This window comes from Mya arenaria, chromosome 9 (genome assembly GCF_026914265.1).
Source record: "Mya arenaria isolate MELC-2E11 chromosome 9, ASM2691426v1".
NCBI lineage: Eukaryota > Metazoa > Mollusca > Bivalvia > Myida > Myidae > Mya > Mya arenaria.
The window spans coordinates 34,593,441-34,611,267 of record NC_069130.1 but is presented as its reverse complement, the minus strand read 5'-3'; the positions used below and the strand labels follow the sequence as shown (position 1 = coordinate 34,611,267).

The 17,827-nt window shown below is 34.1% G+C and overlaps 1 protein-coding gene and 1 non-coding gene across 2 annotated transcripts; both read right to left on the bottom strand.

Moving 5' to 3' along the window:
* Positions 1-4,041: 4,041 nt before the first annotated feature.
* On the bottom strand, positions 4,042-4,182 carry LOC128203801 (U4 spliceosomal RNA). The gene has a single exon (XR_008256055.1). It is a non-coding gene; the product is annotated as a U4 spliceosomal RNA (small nuclear RNA).
* A 10,041-nt stretch (positions 4,183-14,223) lies between these two features.
* Positions 14,224-17,455, bottom strand: LOC128245953 (type-2 ice-structuring protein-like). Its single transcript, XM_052964172.1, has 2 exons — positions 17,210-17,455; positions 14,224-14,649 (listed from the first exon to the last, which is right to left on the bottom strand). Exons 1-2 carry the CDS (start codon positions 17,453-17,455, stop codon positions 14,224-14,226), a joined length of 672 nt encoding a protein of 223 aa, XP_052820132.1.
* Positions 17,456-17,827: the final 372 nt, after the last annotated feature.

Here is a 17,827-nt window from a genome sequence, read left to right as displayed (position 1 = left end):
TAAATTTTGTTAAAGCTGCATAGAAATATCTTAACTTCAAAAAATTCATTACTGAATATAAAGTCATTTTTATTATTTACATTTCCTTATTCCATTTAATAAATAATTGAGTCAGTGAAATTTATTACACTGAGCTTTTTCTGTTGAGAAGTAGTAACCAGCAATGAGGAGACACAGGCATTTTTATTGTATTAAAGGTTGATATGTGGAAATAGTGTTGCAAATAAGAAAACTTTTGAAGTCAGGATGTGCTTAAAAAAACATCAACAAAAAGTGACAGTAAAACTGAAAGTTTGAAATAATATTGACTTGAAATGTGACATTATTTTAAGGTATTTTAAAGTGCATAAAATGCTTATATAATGATTACATTAATTTGAATTTAGAATTGGTAGAAGAGAAAATTGGACTGTAAAGCCAAACATATGTAATAATAATAATAATAATAATAATATCTTTATTTTAAGAAGGTGACATATTAAGATCATGTACAAAACTACAGAATCTTATTTTCGATATGGCCCTCTGAAACAGAATGAAAATATGGCAAATAATCATAAGACAAACATGAAGACGATGCTAACAACGATGACGATGATGATGATGATTATAAGTATGCTGTTGATGCTGACGATAATGATGCATATGATGACATGATGATGATGTTGAATCAATATTAGACAGATACTCTCAGTTAAATATAATTATGAATAAAACATCACAATTTGTATAATCACAAGTTTCCTATGAGGTACTGTTTGACCTTTATTTTATACGTATTAAAGTTTTTTGATTCTCGTATTTCCAAAGGTATATTATTCCAAACAATTCTGCTGTAATATGTAAACGATGCTTTCATATAATTAGTACGAGGTCTAGTTTGTAAAACAATATCTTTGTGTGCCATTGATCTTAGCATATATACATTATTGTCTGAAACTGTTACTAATTCTGACATATATGATGGAGCCATGCTATTCAACGTCTTGTAAACTAATACTGCTGCGTGGTATTTACATCTATCCGAGAAGTTTAGCCATTTTAGTTCTTTAAATAGATTTGTTGATGAATCTCGTTTAGATTTACCAAGTATGATTTTTGCAATTCGTTTTTGTAAGTTATTTATTTTATTCACATATGAATTGGTTCCCTTGCCCCAGACCAAGCAGCCGTAATCAAAATTTGGCAGAATATATGCATTGTAAAACATTCGTTTTGTATCAGGTGTGAGGAAATATATTATATTTTTTAGAAGTGCAATTTTCTTATTCAGATTTTTACAAACATAATCGATTTGCACATGCCAGTTTAGTGTATTATCTATATACAACCCTAATAACTTTTGCACAACAACATTAACTATTTGGACATCATTAATACAAAGTTCAAGATTCCCAGTGTTTTTTAATTTATTTGCAGACCCTATTAACATGCATTTAGTCTTGGAAGGATGCAATGACATATTATTTAGTTGACACCACTTATTAACATAATTTAAATGATGTTGTAATTTATTTTGAATATCCGTCAACTGATATCCAGATTCATAAAGTGTTGAGTCATCTGCATATAGATCTATATTTAATGTTGGATGCATAACTGCAATATCATTTATGTATAAAATAAAAAGCAAGGGTCCCAGTATGGAACCCTGGGGTACCCCAGATGTAACAGTGAGTTTTTGCGATTTAATTTTGCCAATCTTTACAATTTGGTTTCTATTTTCAAGATATGATTTAAACAAATTCAATGCTATTTCAGAAAAATGATACAGTTTCAATTTATAAAGAAGAATTTCATGATCAACTAAATCGAAAGCTTTTCTCAAATCCAAAAATATCGCACCAACTAGTTTACCACTGTCAACATCTTTAAGCCAAGTATCTATAAGTCTTATTAGAGCAGTGTTACATGAATGGTGTTTTCTAAATCCAGATTGTGTTTTGTGTATGACATCGGTTTTCTCAAAGTACAACTGTACCTGTGTCGCTATATGCCTTTCAAAGATTTTTGATATAGTTGGGAGTATTGAAATGGGGCGGTAATTATTGGGGTCCTCTTTGTTGCCCGACTTGAAAATTGGTATTACTCGTGCTTCTTTCAGTTTATCAGGGAAAACTCCATGCGCTATACTACTGTTGATAATTGATGCTATACAAGGTGTAATAGTATCACCACATTGCTTCAAAATTTTGGGGCCTACTCCATCTATGCCTGTGGCCTTTCCAACATTTAATTTATCAATAATAGTATGGACTTCATAAGGGGTAATATGTTTAATCTCAAACCTATTTGTACCTAGTTTTGTATCTAGAATATGTTTTAAGTTTCTAAAATTTGTATTCAAAAACTTTGTTTTATTTATAATGTTTGAAATGCTTACAAAATGACTGTTTAATTCGTTTACAATATTTGACGGATCTTCAACCGGAAATTCATTAAATGTCATTTTATGAGGTAATGCTGTCACAGTTGATTGATTCAAATGTGAAATATCTTTTAGATTTTTCCATAAATATGTCGGATTTTTATTGTCTTTTATTGCATTGTTGAAAAAATTCTTTTTACTTTTCTTTATCATAGAAGTTACTTTATTTCTAAGTATTTTATACTGGTCTATGTTGCCAGTTTTTCGGCATTTATCCCTGTGATTTATTATAGATATAATTTCCTCAGTAAACCAATCAGGCTGATTCTCGCGTTTCACACGTTTATCTTTGACTGGGGCATGTTTAGATAAAATGCCATTTAGAATTTCATAAAATCTTTTCAGTGCATCATTGGAATTTGACAATGAGTCTATTTCATCCAGTCCTGAAAACATCAATTCTGCCTGAAAAGCTTCTTTTTCAAATTTCTTAAAAGATCTATATTGTATAACTGTATGGCTATTAGGGGCCAATTTTGGTAATTTGTCTGTAATAGAATGTGTGAAACAAACGGGAAAGTGGTCACTTAGTGATAAGTGAGACACACACCATTCAGTTACATGATTACTCATATTCGTATATAAATGATCTATTATAGTAGAGTTATTTTTTGAAATTCTTGTTGGTGATTTGATTAATTGTTCCAAGCCATACTTCGTGGTAAGATCTGCCCATTTAGTGTTGTTATATTTGCCACTTTCCGGCGAATAATTGATATTAAAATCTCCAATTAAATGAAACCCAATATTAGAACTATCAGCTATTTCTAACTGCTTATCATATAAGTCAATCCATTTTTGTTGGGAGTTCGGAGGTCGATAAATGAAATTGATTAAGAACGATTTGGGACAAAGTTTATGACAAAGTGAGCATTTGAACATATCACTATTAATTATAATATTGAGGCATTGAAGACATTGTGTTGCATAGAAATCCAAACATACTTAAGCATTTCAAATGTCATTCATATAAATCTATGAACATGTCTTTCCTGTTTGTTGTTATTTTGATTTTTTGGATTTGGGTTTCGCCACAAGCGCTATGAAAAATTCATGTTCATGTATTATAAAAAAAATAGCATCAGTATGAAATTCTTTTCCTTTTTTTTCGCACCACCCATTCAGCATCTTTTCAAAAAAAATCCGTTAACCAATTAATGAAAAAATAATGGCCTATTGGCATTATAAGGAGACTGACCCCAAAGGTGTATATGGACCGAGGCGTTAGCTTTTGATGTGTTTCATTGAATAAATCTTAACAAAGTCAATAAAGCTAAAAAATGTTTTGCCTTTGTGAAAATCATAAGCAACACTCACCTTTTTTATGACGACACCGGTCTATGTTATACTTTGGCGAGGTCCGAACCGGCTAAAACTATTATTTGGACCGATGACGTGATGGACACTGGATTTTTATCAAAATACACGGATATACGGACCGATCAACTATATATACACAAAAAAGGGACACATTTATGCACGATATGATATACAATAATAATGTACCATTATTCTTTTAAACATATATGACTTTCAGACGGCATTGATGTTCTATGAACGATCGCCGATAGTTGTAAACAACATTATTTATTCTGTGTTTTGATGTTATTCAGTCCCCGTAAGGACGTTCATAAATTGCGCTCGCCGCCCATATTTCAGGGCGTCGGCGCGGGGTATTGGGTATAGTTTTCAACTAGCAATAACCACGCCTCGGATAAACCTCATTGGCTATGGTACCGCCACTGCGCAAAGCTGAAACACAATGGGAATATCAGTATATATTATTAAGTTTTAAAACAAATATGAAAAACAATATGTTGAATTGTTTCTATATTTACTCATTTCATGATGTTTATTTTAATAAATTTCTTCTTTTTATTGAATGATTCGTAAAACTCTAATTAATATTACCTCCCTTTTATAGTAAAATAACCCCGTAGTTTTTCACTCACTGACCTGTTTATATAGCTTAATCATTTTCTGTTAAAACAGTCAAACTAATCCACTCAATAAGGAACTTTCGATTAATATAAACCGTTGATATCTGAAAAACAGAGTAAAACAACGAAACTCTGCATTACGGAGTTTCTGCTTGGCTTCCATACTGTTTATTGTATACTTAAGATCAATGGTTTTACTGTAAGTAATGGTTAAAATTTGTTATTAAATGGCACAACCATTTTGGTTAAGTTCAAACTTATAATCTTAAAGGTTTTTTTGTGGTCTACATTACCCTGTGTACACTATCCATAATCTTGGCAAGCCACTGTCTATAATCACCGCTTCACTTCATTAAAATCAATTACGGCTGGAGGCTTATTTTTGAAATAACGGTAATGAATCTCGTAAGTAAAACTGTCTTCTCATTGGCCGAAATATAATGTTGCTCACTAAACAAGTTTAAATACTTAATTCAAATGGTAGAAGTGTAAATGATAGATGAATTCATTCACTTATGTCTTTAAAGGGGCTGCCACCAGATGGTCGCAAAGTCAGCAAATACAATATTCACTCAAACCAAGCATAGACTTGTCAATGCGGGCTAGTATTAGGCTAATAATGCAAACTGATTTACATTATTAAAACAATAAATGCAACAATCATGTCGCTTTCTTAGCTGAGTTTCACCGGTTAAATATAGAGCATAATGATTACCCAGTTTAAAACAGTGCAGATTGTTTCTTCCCGAATTCATTGCAAATCGATTGATCGTTTCATACACTTAACTGTTAATAAACGTTTTGTTTTCTACCTATCAGTTTTAAGGAGGCAACAATTTTCAAAAGTAGCAATCGATCAATTTCATCAACGGTGTTTAGGTTACACACCACCATTGTTATTCCCTATATAATTCAATGTAAAATTATAATTTTTAGACAACATTTAAAGGCATTTCGAGCGAATGCATGCTATGATAACCACATATATTCTTAAAGTACAAGCTTTAAATTACATTTAAGCCAATAAAAAAGGGGGATCAAGTTATTCCTAAGAAAAATCACTCCACTTGAAAAAACAAACTCTGAAAATTGCACCGTCCGCCATGACAGTTCTTCCAAAATGACCTTTCAACTATAGGGCAGCGGTTTATGCTTTAATCTCTACTCTAAATGATAAATCAAGCAAGAATAGATACTTAAGGTATAAAAGTTTCAGGAATAATGATAGTTTTGATTTACAGAGAATTAAGCATGTAAAAACATGTCTATCAATCATAAGAACTTTTTTTATTGAGAATTTTCCACACAACGGAAGTACATATGACATAATGGTGACGTCGTTCCTATAATCTGTCGAGCTCTGTGTCTACGTGGTTTCGCAGGAGATTCCGCTTCCTTGCAATGTCCGTTCTTTCGGGATGCCATAAAGTGTGTATATTCAGCATGTGAAAGTCACGTGAGGAGTACAGATATTTACCGACGCCAATTTTAAACTCACTAGGATTCACATGGTAGACAACCCAAGTAAATTTCGAATTTCGAAAAATGCGCAAAAGATGCGAAAGGTGCATGTGTCGAAGGCGATGTGATAAATCAGTAGGTAAGATTCAAAGCGTTGTACACAACGATACATGTTTGATGCAAGTTTTGACATTTTCCCCCTTTTTCTCTTACGATTGTATCACCCGGTGTTTATTTTATACAATTGTATATCAAACATAATTTATGAACTCGCTAAAGAAATACATGAAATGAAATGCTGAGTATTTGTATTTGTAAGTCTCTTCAAAAAGGCAACACCATGTGATGATCATGTGCTGACATTTTCAGTGTATAATAAACATGTGACCCTCGTATTCAAAGGAAAACGTGGAAATGTCAACGCAATCGTAAACGAAACAATGTCAATGTATCCGAATTACGTTTTCAGCCGCTTCGATTATTGTGATTGTTCGATTACCACTTAATTAAAAAATATTTGTTTGTAAGCGTGTGCTATTTCAGTCTGTTTTGGAATTAATTTGACAGAATAACCGTTTTGCTTTGACTAGACAGTTTCGGTGATCAATTATGTAACTTTTGCATAATGCATATTCTTATTTTCCCTACTTCGTAAATCGCACTTTTACTAACGATACTCTCGTCATATTTGTTGTACTTTCATTCATTTTGACATTATAATATATTTTTGGCTCGTACTAGCGGCAGTTTGGGATAACGCTTCAACCGGACAAAATTTCATTACACAACTGCGTATTGGCTTACAGTCAGCTACGCACCTGACTGTGTGTTATATTGCATCAAATGTGTGTTTTCGGTCCATTATGGTGGTGTGTTCACAAGAGTTCAACGGACATTACAGCTACATTTTTTAGAAACGTGCATTATTCAGATAGTTCACGGGCTGCTAACGGCTTTTTGTGTGTAAATAATCAAAGTAATCCAGTATCTTTTCTAAAAAAACCCACTTGCGTCGAAGTAAAAATGCAACTGTCGTGTATTGTTGTGGCCCTTATCGAGCGTATTGTTAAACATCGTTAATTATGACGTCATACAAGAACCTGTTAAGGAGGTTATTTTGAACTAATAGTTTTTGCAATGTCATATCATTTAACAGGTTTTTAACCACACAATTAACTGATTGAAATAAAAGCATTATTATAAAACATTCACGCTCGGGCTGCCAACCATTTTACGGGCCTTTGCAGATGGTAACGACCTAAAAAATGTGTATTAACCCAATGTTATACACAGAAATAATGTCCACTGGTATCGGAGCATGTACTTTTTCCAACTATTCCTGGCATAACAATACAAAATGTTCTTCCGTGTCTTCCTCTTCATTAAAGAGTTGACTGGTTCCATCTAAGAAATACCTAGTTGTTTGAAGAAAATATGACCCCGTTGTAAGCCGAAGTATGGTGCACAGTCTTGAAGTTTCGCGAAGAGTATTCAAATTTAAACCAGGGTATATTTACATTTTTTCAGAGCAGCATCAAGGAAGAATATAATTTTAGTAAAGTGTTAATCTGATTTGCCCAGCTTTATGTATCATGCTGTTTTAAAGAGGATAGAGCCAGAACATGTAAAGAACTGCGCATGCGTACTTCTGAGAGGTCAATACAGTCATGTTGGAAGAAGTATCCATTCAAAAATGTCCATATTTCTGTTTTTGGTAGGAGGGTTAATCTGATATGACTACTAAGCTAGAACTCACATTATAATAGGTGAAGGCGTAAAAATAAGTTCTTTGTTTCAACTAACTCGACCGACTCCATTTTTTTCCTCCAGTCCTTACACTATTTTTGCCGTAGTGTGTTTTCCTCATTTTCTTAAAATTTTTGAGTGAAAATGTTAAAATCTGACCATTCTAAATTTAACTTTTTCTTCAATACAGAATAGTAAAGTACCGATATAGATCGGTTTGATACGGAATTCCGTTTTTTTCAAAAACAACAACAACAACAACAACAACAACAACTAATTTTAGAGATATAAGTGAAAACAAAGATTTTTTTGGTCGAAGTTCTGCCTTTAATTTGTTCGTTGTTTTTGACTAATGTTTAGTTAAAAAAAGTTAACATTTTCACAGGCCTCTGAATCATTGTTTGTCAGTAAAATGTTTATTAAAACCATTTTCGGTACATAAACTGAGATAAACAACACATCTGAGGATATTTAATGTCTTTGATATACAAAAAAGAAACAAGGTTGTAACTCAAACATACCGAAATTCACGGAAGAGTCCAGTTTTATTCAAATTTCTCAACCAACATAATTATAAACAACCATTTTTAAATAGGCAACATGAAAAAGGGAGTCAGTTACTTTTACAATGGTATGCGACATCGTTAAATTTGGCAAGGGTAATGTTCTGCATTATTTCCGGAGCAAGTTTGATAGATCAACTCTTTGAGTATAATTATGTTCTTTGTGTTGTTGGTTTTAAAGAAGAACTTTTTCAGTGATTCGCTTTGAAATTGCCCCCGTAAAAAAACAACAAAGAAAAAACAGACAACAGCAACAACATAAACGTAATTTCGTGTTTGATTATGTAGCGTAAACCAGCTTTTACCAGTTTTAAAGGTTGGAGATATATTTCTAAGTTTCATCAAGTAATAAACTATTAACAACAAAATCAAAATATTCATAAGATGACTAAAATTGTTCTTCTGAAGAAATCCAAAAGTTTTGGTTCCAAGATTAAGATAAATGCATTCTCATTCACTAGAGGTTTGATAATGATAAATCTAAATCATTGGTACGGATAGGATAATCGTTCCCGTGTAAGATAATGGACAAATACGGGTATCCATTCAGAAATATGTTATTTAGATCGTTCCATAAATTTCGTACCAGTCTTTATTCCCAGAAAAGGTGTTCCATTGACTCCATATGTTCAGGACAAAACGTTGATTCATGTATCTGTTTGTTGGTTTTAGTCTTTACTTGTATTTGTTCTGTGAAGTTCTTGTTGTAGCATCAATGATACATATTAATGGCAATGTAAATATTCTATTTCAAATCTTTGTCTAAATTTTTTTTCTAGCATATGATTCCACTTATATTCTTTACAATGTCGATATGTCTATCAAGTTTAAAGTATTGACGTTTGGTATATAGTGGTTTGCCCGTTGCAGAACAATTAAGCGGATGAGTTTAAATTGAAGTCTGAAAATACCTCCATTTGTTACAAATGTACCATTTCAGACTGTAAATTGAGTATTTGCACAGCAAACAAACGATTTAAAAACCTCTTTAATAGTTCTCTTAAGAACAATTAAACGGATGTCGTCTTGTTATAATAAAAGTGTTACCGTTGTTGCCTAGCTTGAATGATGACGTATACATGTATTTGCATTATTTCTTATTTGTTTACATGTAATATTATTTTAACATTCCTTCTCATGTTTTATATACTCAGACATTATCGTTTTTAGGCTGAAGGCCGCTAGGCCTGCAGACTTTTATAACCGTATCTCGGAAATCGCATCGGCAGATCGACATAACATTCTTAACTTTTGGCGAATTAATGCGCGCACGGGCGCATCAAACCCAGCGCGGTTAGAAAATACCTAGTAAACAACCTGCTCAAATAGCTACGTACTGCGCTCTGCATATTTATTAGCTTGCTATAAATAGCGCTGTAATGAGTTTTCAACCTATGTTAGGCGGTTAATAACAGAACTCAATATAAAAAGCAGAATCCTATATACCTGTGTTTAGATTTTGCTTCGGCCGAGGACTGATAATATCTACATGTACATTGTAGTTAAGAATAGAATGTGGGTCATCTCATTCGTACACGTTATTCCCCGGAAATAAACTCTGAGAAGTCGTTAAAACCCGGAAAAAAATATGGATCGTATTATGGTGCATAATGCTAATAAGCCGTAAAATATCAATTCATAATGTTTTAAATGAAATTAGATTACTTCATTTTATCCTACAATCAGTTATTTTGGTGATTGTAGTGCATCCATAAGCATATTTTCTATGTTTTAAATTGCCTAAATCTGCTATTACTTGACGTTTTTTTATTGAGTTTGTTAGTTTTTACTTGTGTTTGAAAAATCTCTGTCGCATTAAACCATTCTCTTGTGTAAATACATACTAACAACCTTTTAATCATCACAAAATGAATATTATACACGTTTACCATTTAAATCAAATCGTACAAAGCGTTGACAGGCTATCGACCTGCTACAATTTGTGTCAATGCTATGAAATGCCGAATGAAACGGAAAGTATGTGAATATTTCTCAGTATGTCGCCGCAGTCAATTCAGTCCAAGATCTTGAGCATGTAGCATAATGAATATGCATATAAAAAAACTACTGATATTAATCTGATAATATTGTCCACTATTGACATATGTTGAGGGCATTACTAAGGTACACGTACATCAAACATACAGGGAATAAATAGTATGTGGGTGATTCGATCAAGAGGTATTTGGCGTTGTAGAAAGAAGCCTTAAACATAAACCTAATTGATGTGCCCAATGCATTTTGTCGGGATGCATTTCGTTTAGCTAGCATACCCTGGTAGCAAATCAAATACGCCTAAGTCAAGTATGAAGTGAAGAGTAGATTTTATTAAAACTTCATTAATGCTTTATCCGTGGCAGTACATTGTTTATGAAACCAAAACACCAGATAAGGTTTTATATTATATTAGGAATTACTCGATACCTTATAACTAACTATTTGGCGTATTCCACATTTCAAGTGACTTATACTTCATGATCTCATTGAGAATCTACATTAAACTCTAAACGCTTCGCGAAGAATATTATGAGCGAGAATATACTATCTTTAGATGTTAAATATAATGTTTTACAATTGCATGGCTATACTCACAAAGCGTTGCAGGCCGAAAGCCATTCAACGCTTTAAGCGCTTTGATTAAATTTTGCTTGTTGCTCAGAGATTTTCAACGTTTAATGGCAATACGTAACAAAGGTAAAATATCGAAGTAAATAGCGAACACTTTTTTTGTATATTGTTAACATTCCGAACGTGAATATCGCTATTTATATTATGAAATTTAATTGTGTGGAAACATATGTGTCATACGCATATTCGCCATTGTCTACTGCTAAAATTACATCCTTTTTGAATATTTTCAGAAATAAATACATGTAGCGTGCGTTTAACTTGACACCAGACAATATATTGATTGTTGCCAATATTGCAAAAAAAACCCCACTGTTCTCCCCGCGGATATTGACATTACGGAAAAATCGTGTAAAAACTTTTACTAAAAAGTATTGCTGCCGAAATCTCAAGGCAAACTTTTCAAAAAAAACATTTGGATGGTGATATGTAAACTTATTTATACTCGCACTGGGCCTTGCCCAGTCGGAAAATGCTATGATAAGATTATTAGTTATCTGAGTGTTGTTGGTGCATAGTGCACAGAATGTAATCCTGATTAGAGCTATACTTATTCTTTAACGCGCACTAATGTATAGCACTTTTACACGAGACCCGCATTTAACGTCCCTACCGGAAGACGACTAGTATTATTTTAGTGTTGAGGTGGGGAGATGAACCTGCGACCCCTGGACTGACAGCCTAGACGACGGACCCGCCACAACATTCGAACCGGTTCATGCTTTTATATACTCCGAAACATGTATGTCCCTTATCTCAATTGGTTCCAAAAGCACTTTCAGCACTAATGCTCTATATATTTCTCTCTGCTACAAATTCCTATTTTGACATTCTTACCACACTCGGCTATTTTCGAAAAGATTCGTACGACTTTGCCGGAGATGAGATTCGTCCGTAATTACTGGAAAGAACCACATTGTAACATTTGGAATTTGTATTTTGATCAATTCTTTTCACTGACCTTGACGACGTGAGAGTGGACACTTGGATCTCAATGTTGTTATATCTTTTTTATAAATTGCAAAGGAATACTTCTTGGTTCAGGCATTTTAAAAACATTAATGGCAATTCAGCCAAACTTAACATAATTGTAGAACATCCTGAGAATGTGGGTCGTGTCTTTTCATGCTTCATCTGAAATGTCAAGGTCATACTTGGAGTTCAACAGTGCACAATATGCTTTTCATAGCAACAGTTCGTGTCTCAGCCATAAGTTTCGAGGAACGTGCATTTACAGTCGAACCCACTTGGCTCGAACTCCCAGTGACCGGCGAAAATACCTCGAGTCATGGAAAAATCGAGCCAAGCGGTATTGTTTACCCCCAGTATTAAAACATCTGTCCTTTACATTTAGTTCGAGGTAACGAGGAGTTCGAGCCAAGCGAGTTCGAGCCAACGGGGTTCGACTGTATTTGCATTAAGTCAGACTTCACCAAAGTGTGAGTACTGTTTTGTTAAAACAAATCAGATTTCGATCTAACCTTTTATTCAACATATATACAATTTCCATCCAACTTACATGGCCCTCTTGTGTAGCATTTGTGACTTTCCTGGGAGGGATCCTGTTTATTCTTACACTACTATACCTAAATTTTAACTGTGTTTATTGACGTTTTAAAATGTTTATAAAGTCAGTATCTGTCGTTTTTCACTTTTGAGGCTGCACTCTCACAGATAAACCATTTTTACGACTGTTTTTTTTGCCTTGGAAAGAACAAATGTTTGCATAAATATCTGCAAACCAAAGACATAATATTAATGACAAAAGCAGATCGAAGATAATCATATTTCCGTTCGAAAATTAATGTTTTATTGCTTACACTGTTACTAACGGTTTAAGAAAAATGCCTCAAAGATCAGTTTTTGATCTTAAATATAAAAATCATGGATCTAATTTTTGTCAGCAGTCTTATATAACTGGTTTCCATTGAATTTCGCAAAAAATGGCTCGATCAAAGAAAATTGTCAAAACTGTTTTACCATTATTACAGAATCAAATAAACACATATTCAATTGGCCGAGTGTCTAGAACTTTGTTAAAGTTAACGACGCGATTAGTCTGAAATAGTTGATGATGTGCTCAGATTTTTAGATAAAACATGGACAGCTGAATAAGCTGTCTCAACGCTTGTTTCAAACACCGCAGTTCATTTATGCATCCATAAAACTTCAAGAACATTAAAGATTTGAAAGTTAACTACGATGCCGTTAACAACGTGGTTAACTCAAAAAAGTTCTAAACGCTTGGCCCAATACTCAACAATACATATGTTCTCATATAAATACTCATGCAAACGTAGTAAACTGAAACATATCCTAGTAATACAGCAATAACTAAACGGATCAGTCAATCTTAATACAGTCGAACCCCATTGGCTCAAAATCCAAGGGACCGTCAAAAATACCTCGAGCCTCGGGGAATTCGAGCCAAGCGGGATTTCTTTCATTTAGTTTTAAAGAAATCGGTCCTTTAGTTCCAGTTCGAGCCAAAGAGAAAATCGAAACACGCGAGCTCGAGCCAACGGTGATCGACTGTATGCAATCTAACGCTTGGGCCTAAAAAATGGTTTGGTTAGGGTTACATCCTTTTCAAAAATAGGTAGGGTAGGAAGACTTTTTAGGCTTTATATAAGAATGTTTTTTTCTTTATTGGAGAATAGTGTAAAAGTAATATTCTGTATAAAATCGTTCAAGGCATTGAACAGCATAATTCAACACACTTCATTTTTTTTTTAGTTTTTCATATTTCCTTTACAAACTGACTATAAAAAACAGAAGAGTCGGCTCCTGTTTCGTATGAAGGGTCGGGTCACCCGAACCAATTGCATTTTTCAGGCCTTGTAACATGATTGTTGCATAATCACTAGAACTGTTTATCACTTGAATATGTATTTTAGGCATTAAGTTCTCGATCAAGACAACGATTATCTTCCATGGTCTAGAGTGTAAGATCGACCCAAATGTGGGGTGTTTTGCGGAAACGAAGTTTACCATGTTTCCGCAAAACACCCTGCGGGAGGGTCGGGATGAACCTATCTTACACGAGCGGATATGGTAGATGCATTTTCTACCACTTCAGTTAAACAAAATTAAGTAAAACTATTTGTTTTTTTGCTGGAACTCTTTTGTGCTAAGTGAAAATAATTGCGTATGGATATGCGATAATTCGTTGTTGTCATGGATATGCGCACAGTGATTCATATTATGTTAAAAGTCAAATCGGTCTTTAAATAGTTCTAAAGAGAGAGAAGAATTATTTTTTGAAAGGTAGGTGAAAACTGTTTTATGGTGACATTTAAAGCGAGAAATAATTAATTAACATTCTAAATATTGCCCCAAGACAAGGTTTTCAACAAGGGAGGTAATTACAATGTGGTGACCATTAAAAAGGAGTTCCATACGGGCATTTTATCTTCGCCCGTGGGCAAGACAATGATTTCTCTCATGGTTAAAAAATTCAATCTACGTATCTGAGGTTGGCGAATGCGAGTTTCTCACATACAAATGGGTCAGGCTGCGAACAGATCATATCATTCCATGTATCCCCGTATTGATTCGGATCTGCTTTGTAATAAAAAATATTCACACATTCTTCCATCACGTTACTTGGTTCAAATGGCGCCCAATGGTCAAAGTCCCATGGTTCACCGTTGGCCCAAACAAAAGTGCCAGCAACTGTAGAAGATCGTTTCCCTCCAATCAAGAGAAACTGGTCCGGCCTAGGTCGGTTCTCAACGATGAATTGGTGTTCGTCAATGTTGCGGATAGTCGCCAGATGACCACCCAGGCTTATACAGTGGTCCTCGGCATCGTTCCAGTTGGCAAAATTAGTTGAGAAGAAGTAACACGACTTGTCAAAAGCGACCCACCCTTCGGGGCAACCCTGAAAAACAAAAACAGCTGATCCAATTTAATAACAAGAAAAAAATGATGCATGGCATCAAGTCGGCGCAATAAAATTAGAAGAAAAACGTGCATGTAGATACTAAAAAAAATAGTTATTTTTTCAATGATAAGGTGTTTGGTATAAATATGTTCGAAGGACAATATGGTCAATAATATTGTTACATTAGTTTAAGCCTGGAATTATAGATATTCTTTTTTTTCCAAGCTAATACATGTATTCCGGTATAAACTAAATTATACCATAAATATACACACGTTTCTTCGGAAGAAATAAGATGCATTGGTCAAATACATGAATTTCAATAGCATGAAATTCACCTTAGCCCGAAATTAATGATATTCTGTTTTTTCCAAGGTAATCCTCAAGTACAAACTAAATTATACCAAACATATACACACGTTTCTTTGGAAGAAATAAGAGGAATTGGTCTAATACATGGATTTCCATAGCATGACATTTACCTTTTATTTGTACCGGCATTGGAAAACCCAGTTATGTGAATTCTGGGCTAAATATATATTGTATTTTTGTTTTTGTGAACACATTTTACTCCTGAGTAAATAGAACGGGGATAAAAATACTATACATTAAGAGGGAATTATCTGGAGTTCATTCTTTCGAATGACATTTTCAAAATAAACAATTAAGCTCAATGTTAATTTTTCAAAACTCGCCTTTTTTGCTGTCGCCAAAGGTGATTACTGCGTAGGAGGTTTAGAAACATAATATATATATATATATATATATATATATATATATATATATATATATATATATATATATATATATATATATATATATTGTAAAAGTACCGTGTAACCTTCATCTATTTGGGCGCAGTTGGTATCAATCGGAACACCTCGGTCAGTATCTATCTCGAGGCTTGCCGGAGATGGCCGAGTTGTTATGATTGAGTTGGTATTTAAAATCAAAATTTTCAAAATGGTAAGCAGGGCTAGTATAATTTAAGGTTTCATTATCAATTAAAGTGTTAAGTTTTATAAAGTACACTTAACTTCACATTTTATCATGCAACGTGGAAAATATAGAAAGAATTGTTTTGCAATTTATGAACTAGTCCCTCAGTTGGAATAATTCTTAAGTAGTATCAAATATAGTCGGCGCCCTTCTGGTCTTAGCAACTTATCGGTCTTTTCATAATTTGGATTATGAAAAAATTGACGTGTGCAGATTTAATAATCGATTACTTCCTGTTCCAGTCATGTAGGCGCTTGCAATATCCCTAAAACCCGGGTCTCCAGTTTATAGTATTGTAATTAAACGTAACAGTTAATAATTTTGTTTCATTATAGTTACGTAATGATAAACAATAAGCCGAGATTGAATTTTAAAACATTCACTGACAAGGAGCGAAATATACACAACTTCGTCATGACTGATAAAAATAATAATAAAGATGAATTTGAAGTCATTCGCAACCAGAAAGGTAAAAGTGATATATGGGAACATTTTGGACTCGTTGCTTGAAATAAAGGCAATTGTTGATAATGTCGTTGTCTGCAGAATTTGTAACACATAAGTAAAAACTAGTGGTGGTGGAACAAGCAACCTTAAACCCCACATTGAACGTCACCATCCACGTCTGGGTAGTTCTAAAAGTCTTAAATCAAAAGTTGCACCAGAATCTAGTCAAAATGAACCAGAAGTAAAATACAAAGAACAATTTAGGTATGTTAGGTGCTAAGTATGCATTCAATTCGGCCCGAGCTGCAGCTATCTCCAGGTCAATTGGGAGATACATCATTGATTATCTACGACCAGTGTCAGTTGTTGAAGGTCCTGGGTTTAAGAACATGATAAAATCCCTGGATCCCCGTTTCTCAATTCCAGGGAGAACATACTTTTCTACAACACTTATTCCAAACATATACGAGGAAACTGCATAAAAAGTGAAATCAAGTTTGTCAAGTGCCCAGACTGTAGCGCTTACTACAGATGGTTGGACAAGTCGGGCTAATGAGTCATATTTGACGATAACATCTATTAATATCACGCAGGAATGGACGCTACAGAACTTTGTTCTCCAAACTCGGATGATGCCCAAAAGTCACATAGGTGTGAATATTGCCGAGGTGATAAGAGAAGCTATTACCGAGTGGGGCATTCCTATTGCACACCCACCTCTTGTTTCAGACAATACAGCCAATATGATTGTGTCGGGAAGAGAACTGTCAAGTAAACCGCACATAGGCTGCTTCGCACATACGCTGAATTTAGCTGCACAACAACCCAAAAAGCTCGATATGAATAATTATTAAATCTTATATGTCCATGCGCGAAAAAAAGAAGCTTGTATGTCAAAAAAGTAAAGTATATGTGCCTCCCTGTTAAAATTGAGTTCGAGTTATGCTTTGCGGCCATAGATAAGATGTATAAGATACCGGCAATGTGGGCTGCATGACAGTGCATTTACATCGTCCATCGTGCATATTGTGCTTTGGAAAGATTGCCTTAAATAAAGTAAAAATGTCCTTATGAAAAGCAAGCTGTTAAATGGATACAAAACAAACCGCACCTTAACTTTCTGATATGTCAACCAGTTAGCGTCACTTCCGGATGATTGAAGGACGACGTCACTCAACATCTGGCATTCGGATGTGCTTCGTCCATATCGAACAGCCTCACAGTTGTCCTCTCCTGAACACGCAAGAAGGCACTGCTCGCGACTCTTATCCAACTTTCCTGAGGTATAATCAAGTTGATTTCCAGATATTGTACCAGCAACCTTTTGGTATTGCGTCATTTCCATAGCAGCATACATTTTAACAAACATTCCAAAATATAAAGCCGCTTGGATCATTGTGATTTTTAAAATATATCTCAGTACAAGAACCGTTATTGATGGCTTCAATTTCTGTTCTGAGTTAAAACGTATGTAATGCTCATTTTAAGGAAATTTTTCGTTCAGCTTCAACTAGTAAATTTTCAGGAACTGCGTAAATGTTATACGCCACGTTGTCTTATCCCAGTTTGTACACGGCCTCTTAACGCCAGTTCCACCACTTAAAACTCCTGGCACCAAAGTTAGCTCAATATTGAAACAAAATCGCTCCCAGCCGGCAGTAAAAAAGTTCTTACACGTTACCACATTCTCCGACTTTCGAAATATGTTTAATAAAATGATTAACTAAAA

Bases quoted from the DNA above. Each gene is read 5' to 3' on its own strand.
- LOC128245953 (XM_052964172.1), bottom strand. From the start codon at position 17,455: ATGTATGCTGCTATGGAAATGACGCAATACCAAAAGGTTGCTGGTACA. The intron at 14,650-17,209 runs GTGCGGTTTGTT...TTTGTTTTTCAG, and splicing joins TGACATATCAGAAAGTTAAG to GGTTGCCCCGAAGGGTGGGT.